Source organism: Staurois parvus, unplaced genomic scaffold (genome assembly GCF_062004578.1).
Source record: "Staurois parvus isolate SC_StPar_1 unplaced genomic scaffold, SC_StPar_1.0 ptg000104l, whole genome shotgun sequence".
NCBI lineage: Eukaryota > Metazoa > Chordata > Amphibia > Anura > Ranidae > Staurois > Staurois parvus.
This window is the reverse complement of record NW_028317900.1, coordinates 7,699,073-7,726,419: the sequence shown is the minus strand read 5'-3', so window position 1 is coordinate 7,726,419 and position 27,347 is coordinate 7,699,073. Positions and strand designations below refer to the sequence as shown.

General features: G+C 41.5%; 1 protein-coding gene across 1 annotated transcript in view; it reads right to left on the bottom strand.

The window, feature by feature from the left end:
- SPRED1 (sprouty related EVH1 domain containing 1) overlaps positions 1–27,347 on the bottom strand; it is a 115,427-nt gene that overhangs the window by 14,133 nt on the left and 73,947 nt on the right. The window contains exons 3-4 of the mRNA XM_089671300.1: positions 22,834–23,002; positions 14,480–14,529 (exon numbers count right to left, since the gene is read on the bottom strand). Coding sequence (XP_089527426.1) covers positions 14,480–14,529; positions 22,834–23,002 — 219 coding nt within the window. The remainder of the gene's footprint in view (positions 1–14,479; positions 14,530–22,833; positions 23,003–27,347) is intronic.

Genomic DNA, 27,347 nt, shown 5'->3' with positions numbered 1-27,347 from the left:
CCATAGGAAACTATGTTAAATGGACTGTAGTGAGTTTCTGCAAAGAACAAAATGCACTAAAAAAGGCATTGGTGTGAACCAAGGGTAAGAAGGTCTGTTATTCCATTTTTAGTGAGTGGATCATTACAGCTGCAGGTGAACAATTTCCATCTACCCACCCCCCCCCCCCCTACCCAATTTTTGTTTTTTTTCATTATTATTTTATACTTTCTCCTTTAAAATTGATTAATTGCATACTATATTGGCCTGCACAGATATAAAAAAACATAAAAGCATTCAAGGGGTATTTATGAAAACTGATACAAAGAAAAAGACAATTTATTGTAATAAAATTGGACACGCTTTGCTTTCTGCTGGTTATGCTCCTTCATAATCAGGGTATTTCAGGCCATCATCTGGTCATAGCCAGATACCAATGGCTGGGAAGCATTTATACCAGCATTGCTGTCATTTATATGCTATGACAACAGGGATGTTCATGGAACATACACGGCCTACGTGTACTAAGTGCTGCAGGAACATAGAGAACAACAAGCTGTTCATATTCAGAGCCTGGGTTAAGTAAATTCACACAAATCTATTTATTTCATTTTTTACGTGCGGGCATTCCCTCCCCTGCAGAGTATTCCACATTCATACAAAACGGGTCATCTTTAAATGAATTCAACCGCCAAGGACCAATCCTGAAAATGAATACATTGATTTTCTCCCCACAGCGCTGACATTTGCTGGAAATGGGAGCAAGTCACAATTCTGTGCAGTTGCAGGCAGTGTATGGAGCTGCAAAGTGAGTGGGCAGAAGCATGCCAATGAAGACCCACTTTATAAACAAGGCAAAGTTACCATGGAAACACTCCACGGCGATAAAGCAAAAGACAAGAAAAAGAGAAAAACACAGGAGAAAGTATGAACGAGAAAAAAGTACAGAAATGCAGGGCCACAGCCTACAACAGTTACTTCAACCACTCTTTTCCATTGTGTAGTGCTAAACTGCCTGAGATGGTTGTGAAGGTTTCCAGAACCAAGAAGTAGTCTAAGTCTGTTAGAATTCAGTGCTGAGCAGTTTGCTATAACTCTTCACCCCAGGCTTGTTATTGCAAGCAACGTTTTCTAAAGACTATTTCTGCCTTGTGTCCTCTATGTGAGTGTTTGGCACAAAACACACAGCATAAGAGAAGGAAAGATAATGTGAAATAAAACCAACCCACCTGCTCCTGAACTAGGAGCAATCAATTCTGGGTACAGAATTATCCTTTGGTTCTATGAAGTCCTCAACAAGTTTTCAGTTTGGCACCCCCAGTGAACAGAACCAAATCCTGCCCACTCCTTGTACCCACTGCCACCAATGTTGGCATCTCTGTTGGCCTCATCAACTTGGACCTTGCGTATTGGTGAACTTGGACAACCAACTACCTCTGTTAAAACGTCTGCCTCTCCTGCAGAGTCACCTATACCAGGAACTTTGGACAGAGAAATCTACTCTGCCACCTCACAGTTTAACAACCTCTAGGGTTCCTAGATTGTAAGCTCCCAGGATCAGGCCCTCCTAACCCTCTTGTATTGAACTGTATTGTTGCTGTATTGTCTCCCGTTATATTGTAAAGCGCTGAGCAAACTGTTGGCGCTATATAAATCCTGTATAATAATAATAATAATAATAGGCGAATAAGACTTTTTAGTGGACAAAAAAAAAGGCAAGACACAATCCATCAGAAGCCACTGCTGAAATATGGAGGATTCATCTAGAAGCATGTAGTACCGTATACGTAAAGTGTACATACATGTGAAGGTGCGTTTGTGGCAAATGTTATCTGCAGCTGAGGTTGAAAATATGTTCATCTACAGACTATTATTGTAGCCTGCTAGAATCTTTAAAGCTGAACTCCAGGTATGAGCTTTATTGCATATCCACATTGGTCCAGCTTGGCACAATGTACCTCTGCATAACATAGTATCTCATATCTGATGGGCTGCTGGGGAAGCTGATAATCACTACAGTAGTCGGCAGGGGCAGACTGACACCTCATGGGGCCCCCAGGCAATAGGGGATCATGGGGCCCCTGTGTCCTCGCCCACAATCAAACCACACCCAAAAAAGCCTATGAAAAGGTACCAGGGGCATCTCATGGGGACCTCTACTGACCCCGGGCCCTCAGGCAGTTCCCGAGTTCTCGAATGGTTAGTTGGCTCCTGGTAGTCGGTGCTACTACAGTGATAGCAGTGATCTTCCAGGCCCTGTTCTGAGTAGCTTTCACTCTGCACACTGGCCACTAGCTCAGCACTGCTGCCATTCACAGAATCATTTGTATTTTTTTAATGGCTACAAGGCAGTCTTTGATTGGACATGGTGGACTTGATGGGCCATGAAGTTATGAGCATCAAGAGAATGCCTTGTTTTAGCTGAAAAACATACCAGGTGTTCTGTGAATGATGGCACAGGACCCAGAAGATCATGGCAAACACTGTAGTAGTGCCAATTTCTACAGTAATTGTCAGCTTTCCCAAATGTCCCTCAGGTATGAATGATGCATACTGTATTAGTCCAAGCTGAAGCACTGTAATAATGCAAAACAGATCACTGTTGGAGTTCAACTTTAAACTGAAGGTAGACTCGTGCTTCAGATATCTCCGGACAGTAGTTACAAAGCCTGAGCTACCTATTACAGATGCCCATATTATAAAAGGCAAGGGGCCATACTAATTGTATCTTTTTGATTTAAGTGGGAACACCCCATTGAAACCAGCACCAAATCTGTTAACACAACACATAATACATTAAAAGGGACATTCTGCTCAGACCTGATATTAAATTGCTCACATGCTTCTCCCTTTATGGACTCTCTGTCACAGATTTTTTTTTTAGGTCTCCGCAATATCTGCAGCCACTGTAAGACTACCCCTCCATGAAGATTTGTAATGTATTTTATATCATAGACCATGGGTCTCCAAACTTTCTACACAAAGGGCCAGTTCACTGTGCTTCAGACTTTAAGGGGGCCAGACCGTGGCCAGTGGGAGTAGAAAATGTCCTGGTGTTAGTGCCCCATGGTTGGTGTCAGTGGGAGGAATAGTGCTCCATCATTGTTATTAGTTGGAGGAATACTGCTCCATTGTTGATGTCAGTGGGATGGCAGAGGAATAGTGGCCTATTGTTGGTGTCAGTGCAGGAAATATTGCCCCATTGTTGGTGTCAGTGGAGGAATAGTTTTTTGCAGGACTGGGAGGGATAGTACCCCAAGGGCCGGATAAAGGTATGCAAAGGGATGCATTCACCCCCGCGCAGCAGTTTGGAGACCAATGTCATAGACTCTTAACAAATGATTTTTGTTCCACCGGGAGTAAATTCAGACTCATTCAGTAAGTACTTCTGTTTGTAAGAGTAAATTCATCATAATAGTATAAGTCATATAAAATCAGACCTTACCAATTCTGTTTACCTGTAAGCATGTTATTGTGGCTCTGAGAATAAATGTACATAGTTACATACATAGTTGGTAAGGTTGAATAAAGGCACAATCCATCCAGTTCAACCTATGCGGTTGTGTTAATATGTAAAAGGAGTACTAAATATATGGTGACCAACAACAAGGTGTACTTGGCTATTAACATTTTTTTTTACATCATAGAAAATGCATCAGAAGTAGGAATTGGCAAGACTTCGCTAACAAAGCCTTACAATAATCTCTCTAAAGCTGGCCATACATTGATAGTTTTTCTTTTGTTCAGCCTGCAGGCTATACAGTGTGGATATATGAATCTTCCCCCTTTGACTATTGAATTCTGAAAGCCGGCCTCGTCGGCTGTCAAAATACCTAAATACATGTTATAGATGCAGCCACTGTTTAGCCAACAATTTTCCAGCAGGCTCTCTCGACAAAGGTCAATCGAATGATTGACCTTTATTGAACATAGTGGGGCCTGGATGGGCAACCCAATGAGCAAATATCAGCCAGTCCACACAGTGTATGACCAGCTTTAGATACCTGTCACTTGAAACAACTTGTCAACAATAGAATCCCCGGTAGACCACTGGTGTCACCTTACTGCTGGTTGACCTAGTAAGATATTTGTCCATTGCAGTCACCTTACTATCAAGTTGTGCTCTGTTTTGGCCAGTAGGGAAGGTATCACTTGCACCTCAGTGATTCAGGTACTGGTGTGAGACTGTCAGCAGAAAATCCCCAGTGTGATATGGCCGCTATACATTCTGTGTATTAAGCTGGCCATAGATGAATCTTTATTTATTTATTTTGATCAGCCGGCCGATTAAAAAAAAAAAAATGTATTCCCTCATCCACACATTCGAGGTGGATAAAGCAATCCTCCCTGCTGTGCTATTGTATTCTGTACTCCTGCACTGTCAGAATACATTGATCGAGTAAAAAATTTCCAACGTTCCCGTTCCAGAGAAGCCAACTGTTAGACTGACTTCTCTCTAGTGGACATAACCATAGATGGATCAAAATTCATCCAGGCCCCGATGAACTTCAATCCATCTATGGCTAGCTTTAAACCGGGGAGAGCAATCGGGCTTTAAGTTTTATGCTCGAAACTTACTACCTTTCAGCTTGTGTGTGGGGAGATTAAGATCTCTTTGGGAAATCACCAGGTAGTATTTGACAAACTGTATCATTTTAATAGGTTCGATGATCAACAAGCAAGGTTAAAGGCTGTATTTATTTTGAGATAACCAACCTGTCTCTTAATAAACAACCCCAACTGAGCAGTGTGATTCTGTAGTTGGCATTTCAGCATTCTTCTACTGAAGCAAATATTTTTGCAGAATAAATCAAAGACAGCAGATCATATTTAAAGTGGGGAAACCAAATAAATTAAAGAGCAGTATGCCACGGCTGGCCTCGTTCTGACAATGATAGTTGCCTGCTGTCCCTGTCTACAATATATCTGAAACACCGACCTGGAACAAGCATGCATCGCATGAGTATAAGGAGAGTTTTTGGATTTTTCATCTCTATACGTATTCTGAATTAGTAACTCAAATAAATGAAGCCAAATGATCAGCATGATTGTTCGGCAACTAGCATTTACAGGACAGGTCAGAAATGGCACATTATATAGTTCTTGCATGACAGAAAAATGATAATACTGCCTATGACCCTTCTGTTCTGTACCATGGATGGCAAGTCTTGTATCCACTTATCACATTTCATGAGCTGCTTTAACTGCAATAAAACTTTCATTGCACATCACAGAAGGATTACATATAAAGAGGTGCTGAAAGTGTTACTAAACCCAGGACCCTGCATTACTATATCTGGTTTCCCACACTACACAGAACATGGAAGTGCAATTATTTTAGTAAATAGAAACTGCTAAATACCTTTTCTTATCAGCAGTTAGAGCAGTCTTGTGACTTCCGGAGAGCACTGGTTAAAGCTTGTAGGAGGAGTTTTCTTTCTGCTCTAGGAGGATGCAGAACCCCTGACCTATGTCTGGACAGTGCTGATTTGCCTTGATAGCATGTACATGTGGCTAACGGTTCAGTCTGTCTTATCAGGTGGACATTTGAACAAGGAGGGGCAGAGAAGACAGGATCAAACAGCCTCTTTTCACAATGCAGAGGATTAACCCCTTAGGTTCCACAGTGAGTATAACAAGCATGCTTTACTGCATATACAGACTGATTCTACTGTTGTCGGTTTAGTAACACTTGTAATGGAGATGCACATCCAGCACCTACACTATATAGCCTTAGGCCTCATGTACACGAGCAGCTCTTAAACTCGAGTTTAGGAGCTTTTGGCTTTTGCCAAAGCTCCTAAACTCAACTCCATAAAAGCCTACGTGTCCATGTACACATAGGCTTTTAGCAGAATTTAGGAGCTTCCAAGTTTAGGTGAGGTTAAACCTCCCTCTCCTGAACGCGGAAGAATCCTGAACGTTTTGACTGCCGACCGTGGGAAAATGCAAAACGCGGTAAAACCATGGCAAAATCGTGGTTGCTGTGGTTTTGCGTAATTCCTGTGGCCTGCAGTCAGGGTAGGCTCGTGTACATGGAGGCAAAATGTTGTGGACACTTGATCATCACACTTTTATGAATTTGTTTGGACTTCTCATTCCAAAACCACGGACATTAGTATGGAGCTGCCCCTCCTCTCCCTGTGTTCACTGTCCTGGGAAGGATTTTCACAAGATTTCAGAGCATATCTATGCCAAAAGAACATTTCGGAAGCTTGGTACTTAGAGGATGCTGGATGAAAATATCTGCTTCACAATCGGTGTTCCAGTTCATCCCAAAAGTGTTCAATAGGTTTAAGTCAGGGCTGCGGACCACTCAATTACCTCCACGTTTAATTAATCAAAATGTTTTAAGGAGCTGGATTTGTGCATAGGGTGCAGTCATGCCAACACATCCCTCTACACAATCTCATTGGTGAAACATGCACAGTAGAAATGGTTAATCACCTTCTGTGTGCTGAAAGGGGGAGCATCTCCCTTGATTCTGTGGTGTCGGCATGACCTATCAGAACTGGAGTCATGCAGACAGCAGAGGAATGACAGACCAGACAGAAATCATGCTTAGTGCTTTGGACTGAGGCAAGTACTCAATATAGAAAAATATGCTTTGTTCATATCAGAGGTTTACAACAACTTTAAATGTCTTTATGTTGCCCTTCACTTAAAAATAAATCAATATTTTGTTGAGGTGTTCATTTCTGGTCACTTAAATTGGTGTGATGGTCAGGGGTCTACACAATTTTTGCCCACATAATGAATATAAGAAAGCAAATATGCTGTAGTCAGTGTTTAGTGCATTGTATCTGAGATGATACAATGTGTATGCAAAGCAACAAGAGGCAAAAGCCAGGAGTGCACACAAGCTTTGTGTTGTAGGGCTAAATATACTGTAGAACAGACCACTAATTGCTGGACGCCTCTGAGAAGGGGGCAACATTTATGAAAACTGCTACAAACAGGAGAGCTGTCCAAAGGTATAAACCATTCCTTGTTACTGTCTGATGCAGCACCCAGGGAGAGTTTGGGGACATACAACCGCATGGATGTCACATTGGCACACCATGGCTGTGTCTGTGCAGCTGCATATCCCAATAGACATCTATGGGATCTGCTGGATTAGGGATGCACTGAACACCTGTGCTGACAAAACATGGGGCACGCAAGTAATGGGGGCTTAGAGGAAATGTTTCCATTATCATAGCAAATTTTTAAGAGTTTAAAATTTTGTAGCAACAGATATCCCTATTGGTCATTTTTGGGAGTGCCCTGCCTAGCTGCTGTAGAAAGTTAAAGCAGATCTTTTCGTGCGTAGATATGGAATCAGGGATCATGAAATGCAAATTTCAATACAAACCAAGCCTCCCCCCCCCCCCAGGTTTAATATGTCCTGTATGCCTAACTACATCCAAATAACATGGTCCATGCACTAAACAAAACAAAAAGTCTATAATAGGTGAAAAAAAGCATGGACCCAAATTCATCCACTATACAAACAGTATCAAGGATGAAGGAACCACATGGGCTGGATTGAAATTGGAGTTGCAAAGAGATGACTCTGATCAATGACTCAAAGCAGATTTCAGTCCTGCATAGCTCCCAAATGTCCCTCTTTTGGAAACAGGTCTCTTTGTCTTTTCCTTCTCAAATGTCCCTCTTTTTGGTCTGATATATAGACCTCTATAAAAGTTTACTACTTAAAGCCATCTGAAACCCAAAACCAAAAATATAATATATTGCAGCTTACCAAGCTTCAGATGTGGTGGCTGCATTCATTTTCATTTTTTAGTCCTTTAGTCCCCTTTCTTTCCTCTGTTTCCACCTGGTGATCTGGCCAGTAACACACCTCCTGTATTAGAGTGTATCTACTCTGGCTGAAGGAGCACAGGGTGCAGATTTGGACAGCAGCATTGTCAGTCTGGGGGGTGGGAGTGCAAAATGTACTAGCACATTTAGATACACTAACAAATTGAAGCCAAATTCCCACTAATACTTTATAACCAATTACAAAATTTTTATTTTATAAAGGTTTTACATAAATAAACAAAAGCTGTAAGAAACCCTGCCAGTGTTAAATGGTTTGTCACATCCCTGTAACACTCTGCAAGAGAGCTTATTCTTTTAAAAAACAACAGACTTACTGGCTGGATCACCAGATGAAAATAGAAGAAAGTCTAAAAGAGAAAACCAACGTAGTCATCACATCTACAAATTGGTAGGCTGCAATACAATAAATGTTTGCTTTTGGGTTTAACACTACTTTAAAAATCAGCGTGCTGCACTATAACATCGATCCAACTGCTAAATGACTGAATTTATTATTTTTAAAACACCAGTGTAAAGCAAAAAAGAGATGGTAAAAAAAGTGCTTGTGTGTTTATCCAAATTTTTTTTGTATACAAATTCTCCACAATCTGGATAACTTGGTTGGCGGCAGTGGAGCACCCTTTGTCTACATATTTTGTGCCAAAAGGTATGTCTTCGCCTTATCTTAGAGAGCTGGGAGGTCATTATTATTATTATTATACAGGACTTATATAGCGCCGACAGTTTGCTCAGCGCTTTACATTATGGAGGGAGACAGTACAGTGACAATACAGTTCAATACAAGAGGGATTCGAGGGCCCTGCTCCTTGGAGCTTACAGTCTAGGAGGGAGGGGATAGTGGTACAAAAGGTAATTAGCTGTGGGGGATGGAGTGGTAGGAAGAGTAGAGGTTTCCAGTATTAGCTGGGGTCGGGGTAGGCTTCCCTGAAGAGATGGGTTTTCAGACTGTGCCTAAAAGTGAGCAGAGTAGGTTATGTAGTAGCACCATAGCCAAATGCTGTCTGGCAGAGCTTGCGCCAATATAACAAGGGTAACTTTATCCTTTAGGCTACTTTCACACTGATCCGCTGCAAAAACACAGCAAAAACACATTGGCGTTTTTACTACGCTTTTTGAGCGTGTCTAAAGGACGCGTGATTGAAAAACTGCACCAAAAACACCTCCCAGAGGCATTTTTGGGCACTTTTTAAGCGTTTTCTATTGATTTCAATGGGAAGGGGCATTTTTTTTTTTTTTACTCACCAAACATGCCCCAAAGATGCTACAAGCAGGATTATTTACATTGCACCGCAAGCGCAACGCCTCAGTGTGAAAACATACATAGATATACATTCACATACATAGGGAAACATTTTTCTTGAGCTTTTTAGGTGCTTTTTTTAATCCAAAAACGCTTCAAAAACTCCCTAGTTTGAAAGTATCCTTATGTTCCCTAAATGTAGATGAGGGGGTTGTGCTCAGAGAGGTTTTATAGAATTCTGATCATCCGAACAGTGTTAATCTCCTAGTTTCTTTTGCATAGTTATCACCCTACAAAACCATCCACCTTATGGAGCAATGAATACGGTTATTTGAAAAATTGTCTGGCTGTATTATGATTACATTCTGTAATGACGTGTTTCTGAAGTGCAAATATCCGAAGGTCAGGCTCGTTTCTTTCGGCCAGCTTGTACATTCATAGGCACAGCTAAAAAGACCTGTAAGCAAGGCCTGGAATAGCAGAGGAGAGTCTGGCATCGCTGCACCTTGCTTACTGCCAGCTTTTAATGCACTTCGGAAATCTGCTTTCTCCCAGCTGCTGGTAGAACAATTATGGTACTGTGGTTGCTATGAGATGTGTTTGATTTCTCCCCAACCCCCTTCTGAAGCCACAGTTCTGTGCAGGGGCAGGCAAGTCTGGGGAAAAGCTATAAAATTGTCTCCAGCTGCAGAAATGGCAGCCAGGATAGCAAAGCTTTCCCTCCCCCCTCCGCCCACTCACAACACACACAACTCACACAACTTTTCTCCTGTCATCCTGGAGCATCCTACAGGCAGCCAGGAAGCCAAATTTGCTAGGACTGCGGCCAGCAGGAAGTGGGAGATTGGGAGATTAGAATATAACACCAAGATTTAAAGGCCGTCCATTAAAATCTAATCTCGGCCGGGATAATAACAATAAAGGCATACAGAGACATTATAGGGAGGGCATCAGGAACGGGGAATTAAAGGGAAAGCGTCAGGGAAAATATGACAGATGTATAAAACGAAATCGCTGGGAAGAGGAGGAATGACAACAAGGGGAAATGATTGAAAGATGTAAAGGGAAAGAAAAACAATGACAGGAAATATATCAAATAAAAATAGAAGAATGTCAGGAAGGAAGAGAGAAAACAAACAGGAAAGACTGGGACAGATATAAAATGAAGGAATATTATTGGGCCTACGCTGGATTTACATAAATACTGGATCCTGGCTCTATCCCTATTTTCATACCCACATGTGGGCTGCCCATAGACCTTAAAGGTTGCGTTCACCTTTTGAAAAATATAATTAATGCACAATTTTCTGAAGATAAAAAAAATGCATTTATTATTTTTTTTCGAAGGAGCCTGCAGATCATTGCACCCACAATCTGTAGATTGTGGGTGCAATGTCAGGCTCCTGCAGACTCTAAGGACAGCTGTCTGCCCGAACCGTGGTTACTTGAGAGCAGGAAGATCAATGAATTACGAGAGCACTCACCAGCACCCTCATAGTTCATCAAGAACTGCTTTTAGATTGTAAGCTTCCAGGATCAGGCCCTCCTAAACCTCTTGTATTGAACTGTATTGTTGCTGTATTGTCTCCCGTTATATTGTAAAGCGCTGAACAAACTGTTGGTGCTATATAAATCCTGTATAATAATAATACTAGCCATCTGCCGCAATGGCTGACGGTACTTGTACTTTAGTCATTCACAGGAAAATGAATGAATGACACAGCCGTGTGTTTTCAAATTATGATAGTGGGTGGGGAGAAGATCCCCTGCCTGCTGTCACAGGGAGGGGGTGAGGGGGTGCATGTTGGACATGTTACACCCTAAATACGGGTGTAACATGTTCAGAAAGGTGAACGTAGCCTTTAAAGGAGACATTCACCTTTAAATAAATATATTGAATGCACATCTTTTTGCAGGTAAAAATAATAGCATTTATTATTTTTTTCAATTGGAGCCTAGAAAGTATTGCACCCGCGATCTGCTGATCAGTCTCCTGCCAACGTGTCAGTGTATCTGTGTGCTCGTACCTCATACAGGCAGGAAGATACACACTGACAGAATCAATGAACTATCACAGAGCTCCACAGCACCATGGTAGTTCATTGATAACTACAAGCCCACAGCCACAAAGACTGTTGGTACTTGAAGTTTTCCATTCACAGAATTCTGTGAATGAATGATGCGGCCGGGAAGGCTGAGCCCCGCACAATTGTGTTTTGTTTTCTTTTTTAAACAGTGACAGTTAGCAAAGAGAGTGGCCCCAGCAGTGGGAACACGTTACATGTTCCACCGGTGGAACATGTAGCATGTTCCCAAACGTGATCTTTTAAAGTTGATAAAAAAAGTATACAATGACTGCAAATAAATATATTTAAATGTATTTTTTCAATATATATGATGCAAGTAACTGAATTTGAGGTGGTGTAGGCCATTGTAATCATCTATGTAGCAAGACTGGTAGAGGGAGTGTGGCAGCACTTGGAAGCAGTTGTCTGGCATGTACTTGTGCTCACAAGGACCATGCTGATAAGGAGGAGAGGGTGGTCTGTTGCTGCTTCTCTACTGTCCAATCACAGGCTGGGGGCTGGAAGATGACCAAGCTACAGTGTTTAACTGCAGAAGGGAAAGGACTGGTCAGCAGGCTGGCTGTGTAAATCTCTGGACTGGATAAACAGAAATATAAACCTTTTGGTAAGTAAAACAGTTCCCATACAAATATATCAGTGGTGTAATTAGCTATTTGCTGGGAGTTCATTTTTAAGGGCTGAAGGGCAATCTGTGTTCGGATTGCTCTTCAGAGAGCAAGACAAGAGGTGTTGTATCACCTCCTCACTGCCTGTTTGCCCCCTTGCACCCAGCACTAGCGTGCTGCAACTGTATGCATTGCATGTAATTGCAGGGTGCCCATATTCAGTTGAATAGGCTGTATTCAGTGGGCGCTACTGCACACCAAACGTGACGGGATAGAATAGTTTTGTTTTGTGGCTGTTGCATGTGAACACACCTGGCCGCTGCCTTTGCAGCCAAGTGGGAGTGGTTTAGGGGCAGCTTAACTGTGGCTCAGCCCTTAGAAACATCAAATGTAGCAGTGTGAGATCAGCGGTCATGTCACTTGGTGGTCTGTCACGTCTCATAGACTTCACATCTCTGCTTTGCAGTAACATGTGCAACACACAGAAACGCACCGTTTATGCATTAACGTGCTGACGTTTAATTTGAAAACTAAATGCACTTAAGGAACGCACCTCCAAAAAGCCTGCATTGCAGTGCACAGCTAGGCATGGTAAGACACTACACTGCATTGGAATAAACAGTACAGGTACATTGACAGCCCATTCAAATAAAGGTGCTGCCTTAAACATTAACGTACGACACAATGCATCGCTAGTCAGGGGCCACCATTTTAACCCTTGGTGCCCCATTAAAAGTTCTGAATGTCAGGGGAGGGGGTGGGGGTAGGAAGGATCAGTGATTATGTGAGCACTGGTCCTTCTGGCTTCTGATTCTGACATTGGCCATCCAGTAATGCAAATGTATGGCATATGGGGGCGTTAAAGCCCACCCTTCTGCCACCATACATGTGTGTTATGCAGGTAACAACAGGAACTCCAACCAAAATAATCACTTTGTACTTTTTTGTATTGCAATGCCTGCTATAATCAGTGCAAAGAATTGTGTAATTTGCAATGATTGTAATACGTGTGGATGCAAAGAGGAGCCATTCCATGACTTTTGTCTGAGACAGGCATCATTTTCTGTTACTGACCCAAAACCTTTAAAACACTACAAAAACATAGACCGGGGTAAATAGGTGATTGCTATATATGACTGATTTTTTTTTACTTTATCTGGCGTTGCGATCACAGATCTGCCAAGTGTACAGCATGACGGTACAGTGGGATCTAGACAGAAAAGCTGTGAAGATCTACAACACATACATAGGTACAACTGTCCATTATTATGTGTCCAAACTCCTCAGCTCTTCTCAGTGCTTTAACACCATGACATGCGGTTATTAAGAACTTCACTTGAAGGGTTAAACTACACACTGCTCATTTGTCACCATCCATAGGTTCCCTTACATGGGTGGTCTGGTTTACTTAATAGTGACCTGTGAGTGGATGGCTCAGCCTCGGGGCAGCTAGACTACATTCTACTCTCTACACTGCACAGTACTAGCACGTGGGAGTACAGTTGCACCACGATTGCATTCATTTGGCTTTTGTCATGTCAGACATCTCAGTGACTCCACCACAAGTCACGCTCATCCCAGACACAAATAATCAGGAACCTAGATACCACATGTAGCTTTATTAAAGGGCCTTTTCACTTCCAGACTACACAATTTTTCTAGTTTTGAGTGAAAAGAGTATGAGCTATAACCAGTATGAAATAATTATTGATGCCTCCATCCTAGTTGGGGAGATCCACATTCTGGCCTGGTGACCACACTCACCGAGACAGAAAATAGGAAGAATTTAAAAAATGTTACAGCAATCACCAAAACAGTAGCAGCGGAAAATTCTCCCAATGAGGACACCATCTTCAGTTGCAACTGTCAAAGGTGGGATTACCCCTCATTTTTGGGAGACACATTCTTATTTTCTGTTGTGTCACTAGAACAGGACAGGAGCAGAAATTCCCAAATGGTGATGCAGACAGGAGTAAATACCTGACACAGATTTAACCCTTTCCTACTCTATGTGAAATTAGAAGGAAAGTTTTTGTTGGGGTTTCAGGTTAATCATAAAAATGTCTTTAGACTAAAGAAGACACTGGAGGTCAATTGTGCTTTAGGTAGGCAATTGGTTGTGCTGGATTGTCATGTCTGATCTTTGCAGATAGAAGATGAGGTGAAAATGCCTTCTTACTGCAAAGGTGTGCTAGATCGTCCTTAGATTACATGAATGTACCTGTACATGAGAGAACTCTCAACATCAGCTGTTGCCTGAACAATCTGTCAAGAATCTGATGTTGATACCAAATTTAGGAGCATTTCACGAAAGAAGAATATTTCCAGAAAAGCTCATTAGATCCATTAAGGAATATTTCTAATAAACGTTTATTTTCACACACTCATGCCACCATCTCAGTGAGTCTGATACAAGTGATCATCCTGTTACCTGGTAGGTGGGAAGGGCTTACACAATTCCCTATGTTGTGTTGCATTCCATCAATAATAGAAAGTTAGCCTGACGTGTCCTTGTTTCTTGGCCACCAAATCCCCTAACCATCTTATAAAAGAGTTAACAATTTAGGAAACCTCCTGACCCATTTTGTGCATATGAATAAGGTTAGGATACAGAAAAAGCAAATTCTGCTTTGGGCAAAATATTTTGGGTGTTGTCAAGGATTCTGCCTTTCATACAATATACAGAATAGCATTATAATTCTACGTCAGCAAACACCAGTGTTAGAACCAGATAAATGACATACCTGTGGGCCATCCTCTGGAACCTCCGCTTCTCCATGGGATGTGGGAAAACCTGTTGACAGCACAAAGACAAATCAGTGAACTATTCTTACTCCTTCATTTATGATATATGCATAAAACCAATAAACTGCTAATCTACTGGCCTCTGCAAATGTAAATAGCATTATTTGTTTGCTGGAAAACAACTTAGAACCCCCAAACAAAAAGCAGAGACCCAAGAGAATAAAATGGTGGATACTGCAAAGTTTTATGTCACACGATATTTGCGCAGTGATTTTTCAAATGCAATATTTTGGAGAAAAAATACAATTTAATGAGTTTTAATATGCAAAAACACAATATAATACCCAATGATGATGTTACGCTGAGTAAATAGATATGTAACATGTCATGCTTTAAAAGTATGTACGCCCATGGAACGGTGCCAAAACAACGGTACCTAAAGATCTCCATAGGCGACGATATGAAATCTCTACAGGTTACCAGTTTAAAGTTACACAGGAGGTCTAGTGCTAGAATTATTGCTCTTGCTATACCATTCATGGCGATACGGCATATGTGTAGTGCACACACCATTAACAGATGCGTTCGCGACCTACGAATGCGCTCGCCTCTGCGGGTGAGCATAGGGGTGCTTTAAATCATATTTTTCATTTTTTTTTTTTAAATCTTTACACTGTTTACTTCATTTTTTTATTTTGATCACTTTTATTGCTGTCACAGGGAATGTAAACATCCCTTGTGACAGCATTAGGCAGTGACAAGTACTCTTTATGGAGAGATCTGGGCTCTATTAAACTCCAGATGTCTCCTCTGCCCTACAAGCATCTGATCACATCAAGATTGGTGTGATCAGATGCTTTCTTTCACAATTTAAAAATGGTGCTGTTTACATCTGGGAAACTGGAAGTGGCGAAAATGCTTGATGCTTCCAGTTTCCTATACCATTGACATCATCAGGAAACCCACTTCCGCTGCCTGTAAATGCAATCCATCCAATTAGTTGTTAGGATTGCTTTTACAAAAAAGATTTGCAGGCTGCAAAGAAAGATACCAGGATGATGCCTGCGGCTGTAGGCATCATCCCGGTATAACCACTGAAAGTCCAGGACGTCCATGGACATCCTTTGGTGGGTAGTGGTTAAAGTATATGTACATAAAATTGATAAAATACTTTCTAAGCATTAACATGTTAATGTTGTCTCAAAAGTAATTTAGATATTTTTTTGAGTGACAATGTTTGGTCTCCCAATTGTTCTTATGTGGTATCACCCCACGGGCTTCAGGTCAAATCTATTAGGGCTTTTGAAAAACTTTCCTGAATGCTGGAAACTGACTGCTAGAAAATGTAGGTTAATAATGTCAGTTTAGACGCGTTTACCTACCGCGTTTATGCACGTTTAGAAGCGTTTTAAAAGATAACCTCAGGAGACCCTCCCAAATACCCAGAATGCACTGAAATATGTATTTATTATTACAGGTACTTGTATAGCACCATTAATTTACGCAGCGCTTTACATATATATTGTACATTCACATCAGTCCCAGCCCTCAAGGGGTGTACAATCTAAGGTACCTAACTTACAATCATACATACACATACTAGGGCCAATTTAGACAGGAGCCAATTCACCTACCAGCATGTCTTTGGAGTGTGGGAGGAAACCGGAGTACCCGGAAGAAACCCACGCAGGCAAAGGGAGAACATGCAAACTCCAGGCAGGTGGTGCCGTGGTTGGGAAATAAGTAAATAATTATCTATTTCAGACATTTTGTGAGAAATAGAGCAGAAGTAGAGAGAGCACTATTTTCTGATGGGTGTTGCCACTGTAGCAAAAGTGGCTCATGAAACATGCTTGGCACTGTGGGAGGAGCTACATAGTGCTGTAATGCCTCCGGATGCATTCTGGGGTGCACACAACACTCCTTGTGCTTTTTTGCTGTGTTTTGATGTGTTTCAGTACAGTTCTGTGCAGAAATAATGCAGCATGTTCTACCAGTTTTACCTGCACACGAAACCTGGAACTGACTGCACTGGTGTACTAGGTCCATTTGAATACATGGAAAACGCTGTGCGTGCATTTTTGATGAAGAAAAAAAGGCACTGGACAGCATCTGGATATGGACCAGCCCAAAAACGCATCTAAACGCAAGCGTGCATAAATGCGTTTACACGCGGTTAAACGCATTTGGCGTTTGAAACGCTGGTAAACTCTACTCCTGAACACGATATTTGTGCTTTCAAAAAAAATGCCTGTAACATCAACTGCCTGTAAACGACATATGTGTACATGGACATAAAGGAAAACATAAAGGAGAGCTCAGGGGCTGCTGAGAAAAGCGCACAACTACTCCTAAACTTCAGTTTAGCAGCTGCAGTGTACATGAGCCCTTAGTTATTTCTACACACATTACACAGGCACATGGTTCACTGTTGTCACCATCTGGTAACCTGTCCCAACAAATGTCATACAGCGATCACTGGAGTGCTTCAGTAAATTGCTGGGATATTGGCAGCAACAAAGGCTGAAAATAAAATAAATTAACATTGACAATTGTTTATGGTATGCCGTGGTTTAACAAGTCCTGGTTCACACTGAATACGACTTTGAAATCATGCGACTTCACTTGAATTTGAATGATTTCAAAATCGCATGTCAATGAAACCTGAAAGACATTTGTGCAACTTCATGCACAGAAGTTAATGCAAGTGGCACTTGAAATCGCAAACAATAGTGCAGGAAATTTTTTTTCAAATCAGTGCAGCACCGCAAAATCAGAGTCACACCGATTTGAATGGTTCCATTGCCGACAATAGCGTGTGAATTGTCATGCGACTTGAAACTTCAACAATGAGTGCAGGGCTTTATATACTATATATTTGTGTCAGTCCTGCTGTCAAGGAGCTTATAGTCTGGGGCCCCATCTCACATGCATACAATAAAATGCTAGGGATATTTAAGACAGGAACCAACTAACTTATCAGCATGTCTTTCAAGTGTGGGATGAAACTGGTGCGCCTGAAAGAAACCCATGCAGGCACAAGGGGAACATGCAAACTCCAAACAGACAGAGTCCTGGCTGGAATTCAAACCAAGGACCCCAGTGCTACAAGGCAGACAAGCCTTCCACTAAGCCATTGTGCTTGCCCCCCTGTCATAATGGGGAAAACACCATGCCAAGCCTTTCCTAGGTGGTAATGTATTACACTTGCTTACTCACTGTGGGCATGGAAAAAACATGAACTATTAAAGCTGGTTTAAGAGGAAAACTAAACTTGTATTCACCAAGAAATATATTCTGCATTTTTACTACCTACACAATATTTTCCATTGACATGGATCAATTGTTAAATTCTAAATCCAGGGTTCTTGTGACTTTAAATAGTTTGTTTCGACCAAGCTGGTCCAAACAATTTACTTCACTAACAGATGCGCCTGTTTGGAGAGCTGGGTAAACTGTATGTGGCATCAGCCCATCCCATTTTCAGCAGAGGAGGTCATAAATAGAGGCCAACACATTTTTCAGTTGATGCCAGTCACAGGATCACTAGTAAAAAATGGCCCTTGGACAACCATGTGGCATTACACTACTCAGAAATGGAAACCTTGTTCCATACAGTTATAAGGGCCACTGCCCATACCCATACAATATGGAGGATTTACTTTTGACAATGCCTAGTAGCTGAGAGGACTCTTCTGTAAGACTACAACGATTTTCTAAGGATTCTCTGCTCCTGTCCTTACTCAAATTTTCTTCTTCCTGAACATATTTCAAATTTCGAGGGGTGTGCAAAGAATGATGGTAACTTAACATGATGTATTACAAGCAAATACAGTGCTCAGCAAAAATGAGTAAACCCCAACAGAATTGTCAGAAAACCTTTACTTTCCTTTCAGAATCAACATACTACAAAATACAAGTGCGGGCCATTGATTGCAAACAAGATTAGTTAATTTGCACACACAAAAAAGTATTTTTCCTAACAAATGTATTCAAGACCATGTTGCAAAAATAAATATACCCCAATAAAAGTCTTAGGAGCAAAGCTAAATTGTAGACAACAAAATCCTAATTAACAAGAATTCAACTACAGGTGAGTCTATTTATTCATTAAACCGTCACGGCGGTCACATGATCAGAAAAGGTCCTGATCGAAAGGGGAGATCGAGACCTTTCCATGAGTCATGGACATATGTGCTGGGAGCGCGCATGCCGCGCACTCTCACCACATATGTATTTTCTAATTGCATGCAAATGTGCGGCCGCTTGGCGTCAAGGCCCAGATGCCGATAGGCCACATATTTGCATGCGCTTGGCGTCAAGGGGTTAAGAGTAAATCTGTCCCTTGCTCATTCAGGGTCATTTAGTAGGTTCACTTTAATTCACTGCCCCTCCCCAGCATATACCAAAGCTGGTCATACACTGGTATATCTTCAGATAAATGTTTATATGAAAAATCATGTCGTTACGTTTGACAATGCCTACAGATCTCTGACAAATGTCATTTGAAAGTACTTAAATATTTTGTTTGTGTTTAACATTAGATTTTGGAATTAATGGAATTTCCCAAATGAAAGGTTTGCTCCTTCAAATTTTCTTGTCACTACGGTTAAAAACGGTCATCGAATGAACCCCACTAACAATTAGAAAATGAAAGCAACATTCTGAAAATCGGAGGCTTTTAGGTTTTCTTGACGTATTTCTACACTATACATTTACAACTAATTTCACATTCATCCCTGACCCAGCCTATTAGAGCCCCAATATGGTTTGGCTCTGGAGATGATCTGCACAATAGTCCTTTGGTTTCCCAGAGATGGTGAGATATTGAAACCATGAAATTGAAGGCTCTATGCACACCGGGCATTTTAATAACGGTGGTAACGTTAGCTGTGTAAAGTAACGTTAAAATGTGAGTTTTTCAGTGTTTGTTTAGCCTATTTGTATTAGCGTTTAGCTGAATTTTTTCACGTTTGTGTTTTTTAGGGGTTTTTTCTTCCAAAAAAAAAATTTTTTTGTAGTAAAAAAAGTCCAAAAACGCTGGTTTGCCACTATTTGCCACGTTTTTCAGCGTTTAGAGCGTTTTTACAGCTCTAGAAACCCACTAGTTCTGTTTTTTTTTCCAGCCCAAAAACGCCCCTGCCAAAAAACACTGATTACAGTCTATGGTGTCCGTTTATGAACCAGCGGTAATAGATCGCTGCTCAGTTCTCCGGCATTCTCGGAGAACACAGTTCTCCTCTGAATGCAGTTTATGAAGCAGTTCTCCGAACGAAGGGAGAATGGTCTCCAAACGCTGGAGAACGGTCTACAAACTCTGGAAAACGGCTGATTTTACTATAATCTCTCGAGATTACAGTAAAAGATCAGTTTACTAAGCAGAGGTAAATTATCTCTGCTTAGTTTGCGGTCCCTCCGATTCTCCAGCTCTGGGCTGGAGAATCTGGAGGGAGAACACAGATCTCCAGTGAAGGGCTGACATGATCTCCTGAGTGTCATAAACTGTGAATGACCAAAGAATAGCTGAGATCCGTTGAATCGTAGCTATTCTCTGTGTCATAAACGGACACCTATGTGTGCATGGACACATAGGATAACATGCTGGGGAGTTTACTGGCTGTAGAAAAAACCATCAAAAGCCAAAAACGGCAGCTGTAAAAACGTCCACTGTGCATGAGGAGGAAGACATAACAGTGACGAGGAGGGGAAAAGCAAGCCAAACTACTACAGCTGGTTTTTGGTTGTAGTTGATTTAAATACCTGTCTGCTGAGTTTGAATAAATGCCACAACCTAGTCAAATCTTTGTCAACACAGAATAAGTTGTAAGTGTGGATAGTAAATAGGGGTCACTGTAGTAATTATTAGCCAGGATTTTTATACCACCAACAGTTTGCTCAATACTTTACAAAACAAAGGGAGACAGTACAGTTACAATACAATTCAAGACACGAGGGTTAGGAGAGCCTGTTTCCTGAGAGTCTATAGGGATAGGGCAAGTGATACAAAAGGTAATAACCGTGCGGGGATGTTTGAGAATTTAAATTTCAGTGGTTAGGTTGAGGCTGGAGAGACTTCCCTAAAGAGATGGGTTTTCAGGGATCACCTACAGGCAGACAGTCAGAAGATAGCTGGACAGATTGGAGTAGGGAGTTCCAGCGGAAGGGAGAAGCTCTGGAGCTGTCCTGGAGGAGAACATGGGAGGAGATGAGAAGGGTGCTACAGAGCAGGAGGCCTTGGGAAGAGTAAAGTTGATGGATTTGGTAATATTTTGAGACAAGGTTGGTGATGTTGTATCACTGATGTAACCAGCACTTGTTTCTCTAAACTCACAGCTGAGCATACTGTAATACTATGGTAACAAGGTATCATCCTGGCAGCATGGTATTACTACGGCAACATGGAATCACTGTGTTCATACAGCATGGCCTCCTTCTGGTAACTCTACCTCACACTGTTCATACCGTGTCACTCTATAGCAACATGACGTCATTGGTTGGACACAAATCTATGTTAATGTGACATCAGTCTGGTAACTCAGAATCACTATGGTGACATGACATAAAAGCCTGCATGGCATCACTATGGTAACAAGGCTTTACTCTGAAAGGGCTCATGTATGCGGGGTGTTTGGAAAACTCTTCTGAACAATGGAAACTGACTGCTGGAAAATGTAGGTTAAAAAAACGTCAGTTTAGCCGCGTTTGCATTTAGAAGCATCTTTAAAAGATAACCTCAGGAGACCTTCCCAAATGCCCAGAATGCATTGAAAAATAGTAAAAAAATTTACTATTTCAATCATTTTGAGAGAAATAGAGAGAGCAGAAGCAGAGAGAGCAGTATGTGTTGAGACGACCTGTCTTTTCTGGTTGTATTCACTATGGATCCCATCATGAGCATAATGCAGCACGTTCTACTACTTTTTCCTTCATGCGAAACCTGGAACTGCTCTGGTGTACCGGGTACATTTGAATACATGGAAAACACTTAGCATGCATTTCTGATGGTGAAAAAAGGCTCTGGACAGCATCTGGACATGGAACAGTTAAAAACCGCTTCTAATCGCAAACGCTTATAAACGTGGTTAACCGCATTTACAAGCATTTGAAACGCTGGTAACATCTACTCCTGAACGCAAGTTTGGTGTGTTAAAAAAATAACTGTAAACTCAATTGCCTGTAAACGACTGTAAACAACTATGTGCACATGGACACATGGGAAAACATTAGGGAGAGTTCAGAGCTGCTTAAAAAAAACGCTGAACAGCTCCTGAACCTGAGTTTAGGAGCTGCAGTGTACATGAGCCCTAACACTAGTAACATGGCACTATGAAACTACACGGTGCCAGCAGTACATCTAGAAAAACAGACTCCACATTAGGTTCTATCCAAAGAGCTTCTAAACTCAATCCTGCTCACTCTGGATATTTAAACATGGTAGAACACATTATAAACATGGAAAGCACACAAGGAATAATAGAAGGCCAAATGTAAATAAAGCAACTAGCACAATTTTCCCTATAACTTTACATAAAAATACATTTAAATAAAAAAGAATATAAAAATTTAAAATTCATTTTTGGAAAAAAAAGAGGGTAGAAGGGGTTTTGTGGCACCAAACTAAAGACAAAAAAAAAATTATATATATATATATAAAAACGATTGCAAAACTGTTATTGACATCATAAGTTAAAAAAACACCCTGTGGGTTACATGGACACAATGAATGTGTATAACACAATATTAAAAACACATTATAAACCACAAATAAATAATACTCTTCAGTATTCCCCAGAAGGGGTGCATAGTACATATGTGAACCCCAACGTGTTTACATGTCAATAAAGGTTTTTTTCAGTCTTTTTTATATATATCTTTTTATATCTTCAGTTGGGTGCGACAAAGTCCCTTTTCCCCTCTTCTTTCCAAAAATGAATTTTAAATTATGATTTTGGGATGTGGCCCATTGACTTGTGTTGGGTCTGGTAGAAGTATATACCAGGATATAACATAAGTATCACATAATTTATTATTAGATCGGGCTATGGTGTCTCAAGACATCATCACTACATGGCACCGCCATGAAGGAAGTACAGAGGCTGCTATTGCTGGTCTCCTGCAGAAAATGCTAGTTGTCTGACAGTGTCTGAATCAAGTAATTCTGAATCACAAAGACCCGGAACAAGTATGATGTAACCGAGTGTCAGAATTGGTATACTCCTGGGTCAGTGACTCAAAGTGTTGAAGTCAACACTTCAGTATGACATTCAGGGAATTATTCTAAAAATGAGAGTTCAGCAATGGCATTCTTCACAATTCATATATAACAAATCCCTTTAAAGCAACAAGACAATACCTTGAGCGAGATCTTCAAGGGCACGGCGTATACCCCTATCAAAAGCTCGAGCATCTGCAGGACTCTGGAATGTGAGGCCAAACTTCTTATCGCCAATCCTCCAATGGTGGAAAGTAGGGGTGACTTTATTATAGACCAGTTCCTTCTTTAGCACACACTCCAGCACAACCTAGGGGAAAAAACTGCTGATTAGACTCAGTTATAAGCAGAAGTAATGTGCAACCTTATGTGCATACCACAAACCAAGTTTGCCTTTCCTGATTTATCCCTTATATGCTTCAGGCTCTTCAGGTTTAGACTAAGGCAGAGGCATCTACTTTGGGCGCAGTGGTAGTGATGATAGCTGCACTTTGACACCTTAACCTTGGGTGCCAGAGGACCGTGTCCCAGCACTGTGGCCCTGTATGCACATTGGTCTGTTCACTGCAAGAGTTTCTGGGGGTGAACAAAGGTGACATTTTAGTAGGAACATACCTCCATTCCCATGACTGTCTCCCAGCCTACATCCTTTTACAAGAATGCACAGTGTTCCAATGACTGCAGTACTACATAATGGTTGTGCTTTTCTGCTTGTCCATCTCTTAACAGTGGTTAAGCAGGGAAGGCAAGTAAAATACAGAGATTCTTTTGTGGGTAATCTGCAAACCTCTGTACAGTGGAAGTGTAAGGGATGCTTGAGTGTGTTATAGGACCCCAAAAATTGAATCAAGCACCCCCTACATGGTCCAGCACTCATAATTATGCTTAGCTAGGAGTGATCTTGTGCCTGATAAATTTTTGTTCTCGCACCTGCAAAGAAGAGGGGGAGCTTTGCTGAAGTGAGTTCTCAGGTAAATCAAACCAATGAACACCAATGCTGGGGGTTGCTGGTGGGGGTTATCATTATAGCTGGAGGTTGGAATTGACTTATTATTGCTTGCCATGACACATCTTCAGGATTGTCATAGCTGACCCTGACACTTGCTGGCGGTGTCATGGCTGGTCCTTACCTTTGTTGGGGGTTGTCACTGCTGGTCCTGACCTATGTTGGGGGTTGTCACTGCTGGTCCTGACCTATCTTGGGAGGTGTCACGGCTGGTCCTGACCCATGTTGGGTGGTGCCACGGCTGGTCCTGACCCATGTTGGGGGTTGTCACAGTTGGTCCTGACCTATGTTGGGTGTTGACACTTGAAAGGGATTATTGCTGGCCATGACATCAATGCCGGAGACTATTAATGCTGCCACTGACACAAACTATGGGATTTATTTTACCCCCACAATCTCTTTATCAAACCCCCAGTCTCTATGTGGTCTATACCACGGCAAAGCAAAGGGGGAAAGGTGGTACACTACAAGCCATACCCTGTGAAGCAACACCCTCTATATTGAAGGTATGTGTCCTTTATACATGCACACTTTTTTACCACCATTAACACATGGTAGGTGGCATGCTAAGTGCACCACATTTTTCAATCCCTTCAAGGTGGGCAGCATGTGTCCCATGTAACACACTACATTTTTTTCTTAATCCCCTCAAGGTGTTGCTCCCGATTATTTTCAAATGTTGGCAACTTATCAGCAAAGTAGAGGATTGTTACATACTTCTGAACACTGTACTCTCTATACTTCATTGTGCTAAAGAGTGTCAGTCTGTATCCCCTTCACACTGTGAATGGTTTCTATATTGTATAACATTGCTTTTTTTGCATTTCCTGGTAAGCATTTCTCATTATGGTATGTATGTTTCCATTATGACACAGGATTCAGAATACAGGACTTGCTGTAGCTCCCCCAATAATACTCCCAACACCACCTAAAATTTGTGTGGAGCAGCCCCTGTGTCTATATCTAATCCAAAACAAATGGAAGGACATTCAAAAATCAAAGCAAAAAGTAATTTGATGTAAATGCTTCAATAATTCTTCAAGTTGTGCTCACTGAAAATGCATTATAGATTGCTTTTGAAGGTATGTGTCCTTTATACAAATGCTATATGTTCGATGTCAGCCTTGATAAAATAAACACCATGAGAGGGCGGGTGCAAATGTTAGGACATTAGGCGTTAAAATAAAATACTGTATTACGAAAATTTCACAAGTCAGAAGAAGAAATGATATTTAGAGGAACTACATAGTTGCTCTTCATGGGGATGGCCATTCAATCCATAATAATCCAAACCAAGGAGCACTATCGCTGAGCGTGCAGAATAAAGCACAGAAATAGACGATTTTGGCAAAGAAAGGGTGTCAGAGATCGCGACAGATAACACAAGTGAGGAACCCCATACCGGATAGATGGATTTTGAATACAAAAGCCTTCCCTCAGTCAAAGGGCCTGTGTAAGCTATTGCTGCTGGGGCAACATTTGAAGAGGACACCCCATGGGCGAGTGTCCATGTCCAGTACTCAGTGTAAGCCATTACGGCTAAGGAAGCATTTAAGAAAGACAAACAGGAAATATGTGTAGGCCTGAATCAGAATGTCATCTGGTGACAGTAAGTCACAGCCTGAAGACAAAGGTAGTCTGTGGGTGAGAGCCTGAGCAAGAGGCTTGGAGAACCAGTCCAGCAGGAAGGCTGGGACTAGAGCAGGGTTGTCTGGATAAAAGAGCAGAATGTGAAGGCTGGAAGATCTTTGTTAAATGCTGAATAACTCCTGAATTGGGTAGAACATTCTGTTATTCTACATAATAGTAGGCTGGTGGACTTATCCTTTAAGTCCTCATGCACACTGGATGTTTTTAAAGCTGCTTTTTTTGGCTTTTGATGTTTTTTCTACAGCCAGTAAACTCCCCAGCATGTTATCCTATGTGTCCATGCACGCATAGACTGTAATCGACGGTTTTTGGCAGGGGCGTTTTATGGCTGCAAAAAAACCCGTAACTAGTGGTTTCTAGAGGAGTTTTTTAGCTGTAAAAATGCTCTAACGCTGAAAAACACGGTAAATTGCAGTAACTCATAGCAAACCAGCGGTTTTGGAAGTTTGAGCAAAAAAACCCGCAAAGAAACGCAAACTCGAAAAAAAAGTGCAAAACGCCAATGCAAAAACGCTGAAAAACGCATGTTTTTAACATGACTTTACACAGCTAACGTTACCAGCGTTATTAAACCGCCCAGTGTGCATGGAGTCTAAATGAGAGATGTTTATGTTTGATGAATTAGATCTTTAATTACTTAATTGGTTCAGGTATACTTTGTTTTAACAAATAAAATCCTCTCCAATCTAGACTGATATGGATACTAATTAATATATTGTAGGTATTTGATGTTCACTTAACTGAAGGTTTTTACCTTAATGCATTCTTTGCATACTCTGTCAGATCCCCCCAGGCTCCCCTAAATACTTACCTGAATCCCATCTGGATCCAGCGCTGTGCCCGAGAACAGCAACACTGCTGTCTCTCTCCCTCCTCACTGGATTCAATGGGAGCAGAGGAAACTATTGGTGGATCCTGCTGTCAATCAAATCCAGTGATGAGAGGGCAGGGGGTGGAGCCGAACCACTCTGTAAGTGTCAATGGACTCACAGAACGTGGCTCAGGATCGAGCCTGCACATGTGCCACCATAGGAAGCGGCTTCCTATGGGGGCACATGGAGAAGAGGAGGAGCCCAAAGCACTGGAGGGTCACCCCAGAAGAGGAGGATCGAGCAATGGTTTTGCACAGAGTAGGTTAGACATGTTTGTTATTTTTTGGTGGAAAAAACTTTTCTCTCAGTTTATTGCACTTTTTCACTAATATAATGTACTCTACAATATTTTTTGATAGATCCTTTTCTACAATTAAAAACACAAAAAAAGAAAAGCAAAAGAAAACTAAAGTAAACCATTACAAATGACAGTTATTACTATGATGTGCAGGAAAACAGACACAAACACATCCTGTTGAACATGTTTGCAGATATACAGTATACTGAAATTATTACATCTTTTTGTTGTCAGTGGTTTGCTGTATACATCAACAGGATGCAATGTGAATTTATTCCTGTTTAATCGGGAGAGATCAGATGGGGGCATTGCTATGACTTCCTGCAGACTGGCTGGAGCCCAGAGCAGGAAGGTGACAGTAATAATGCAGGATGTGTGGAAGCAACATGAAGTCTGACCTGACACACTCTGGCCTCCTGCATAGATGATGCTGCAGATGGTCCCAAGAGGAGGCCTCTTTACTTCTCTCTGAAAAAATCAATACCCCTCCAGCCTCCGGAGGTGACATTCCTCTCCTTAACACTGCAGTACAGCCAGTGAATGGTAAAGGACTCAGATTCACAAGACTCACACATTAAAGCTTTCCCATAATGTTATTTAAATGCTACAGCAAGCACATTATTTCCACAATCAGTGTCTTTATACTTTTCAGCAAGAAACCTTTAATTTTTCTTTACAGAGACTCTAGAAGGAAAACAACCCTCTACGCACCTTCAACTTGCACCCCTAAAGCTCCATCAGAACCCTCAAGAAATGCCTGGTGCTTCCAAGTATGCAGAAGCATATGCCAACTGCCAATTCCAAACATTGTCACGCGGGGTAGGGGTTG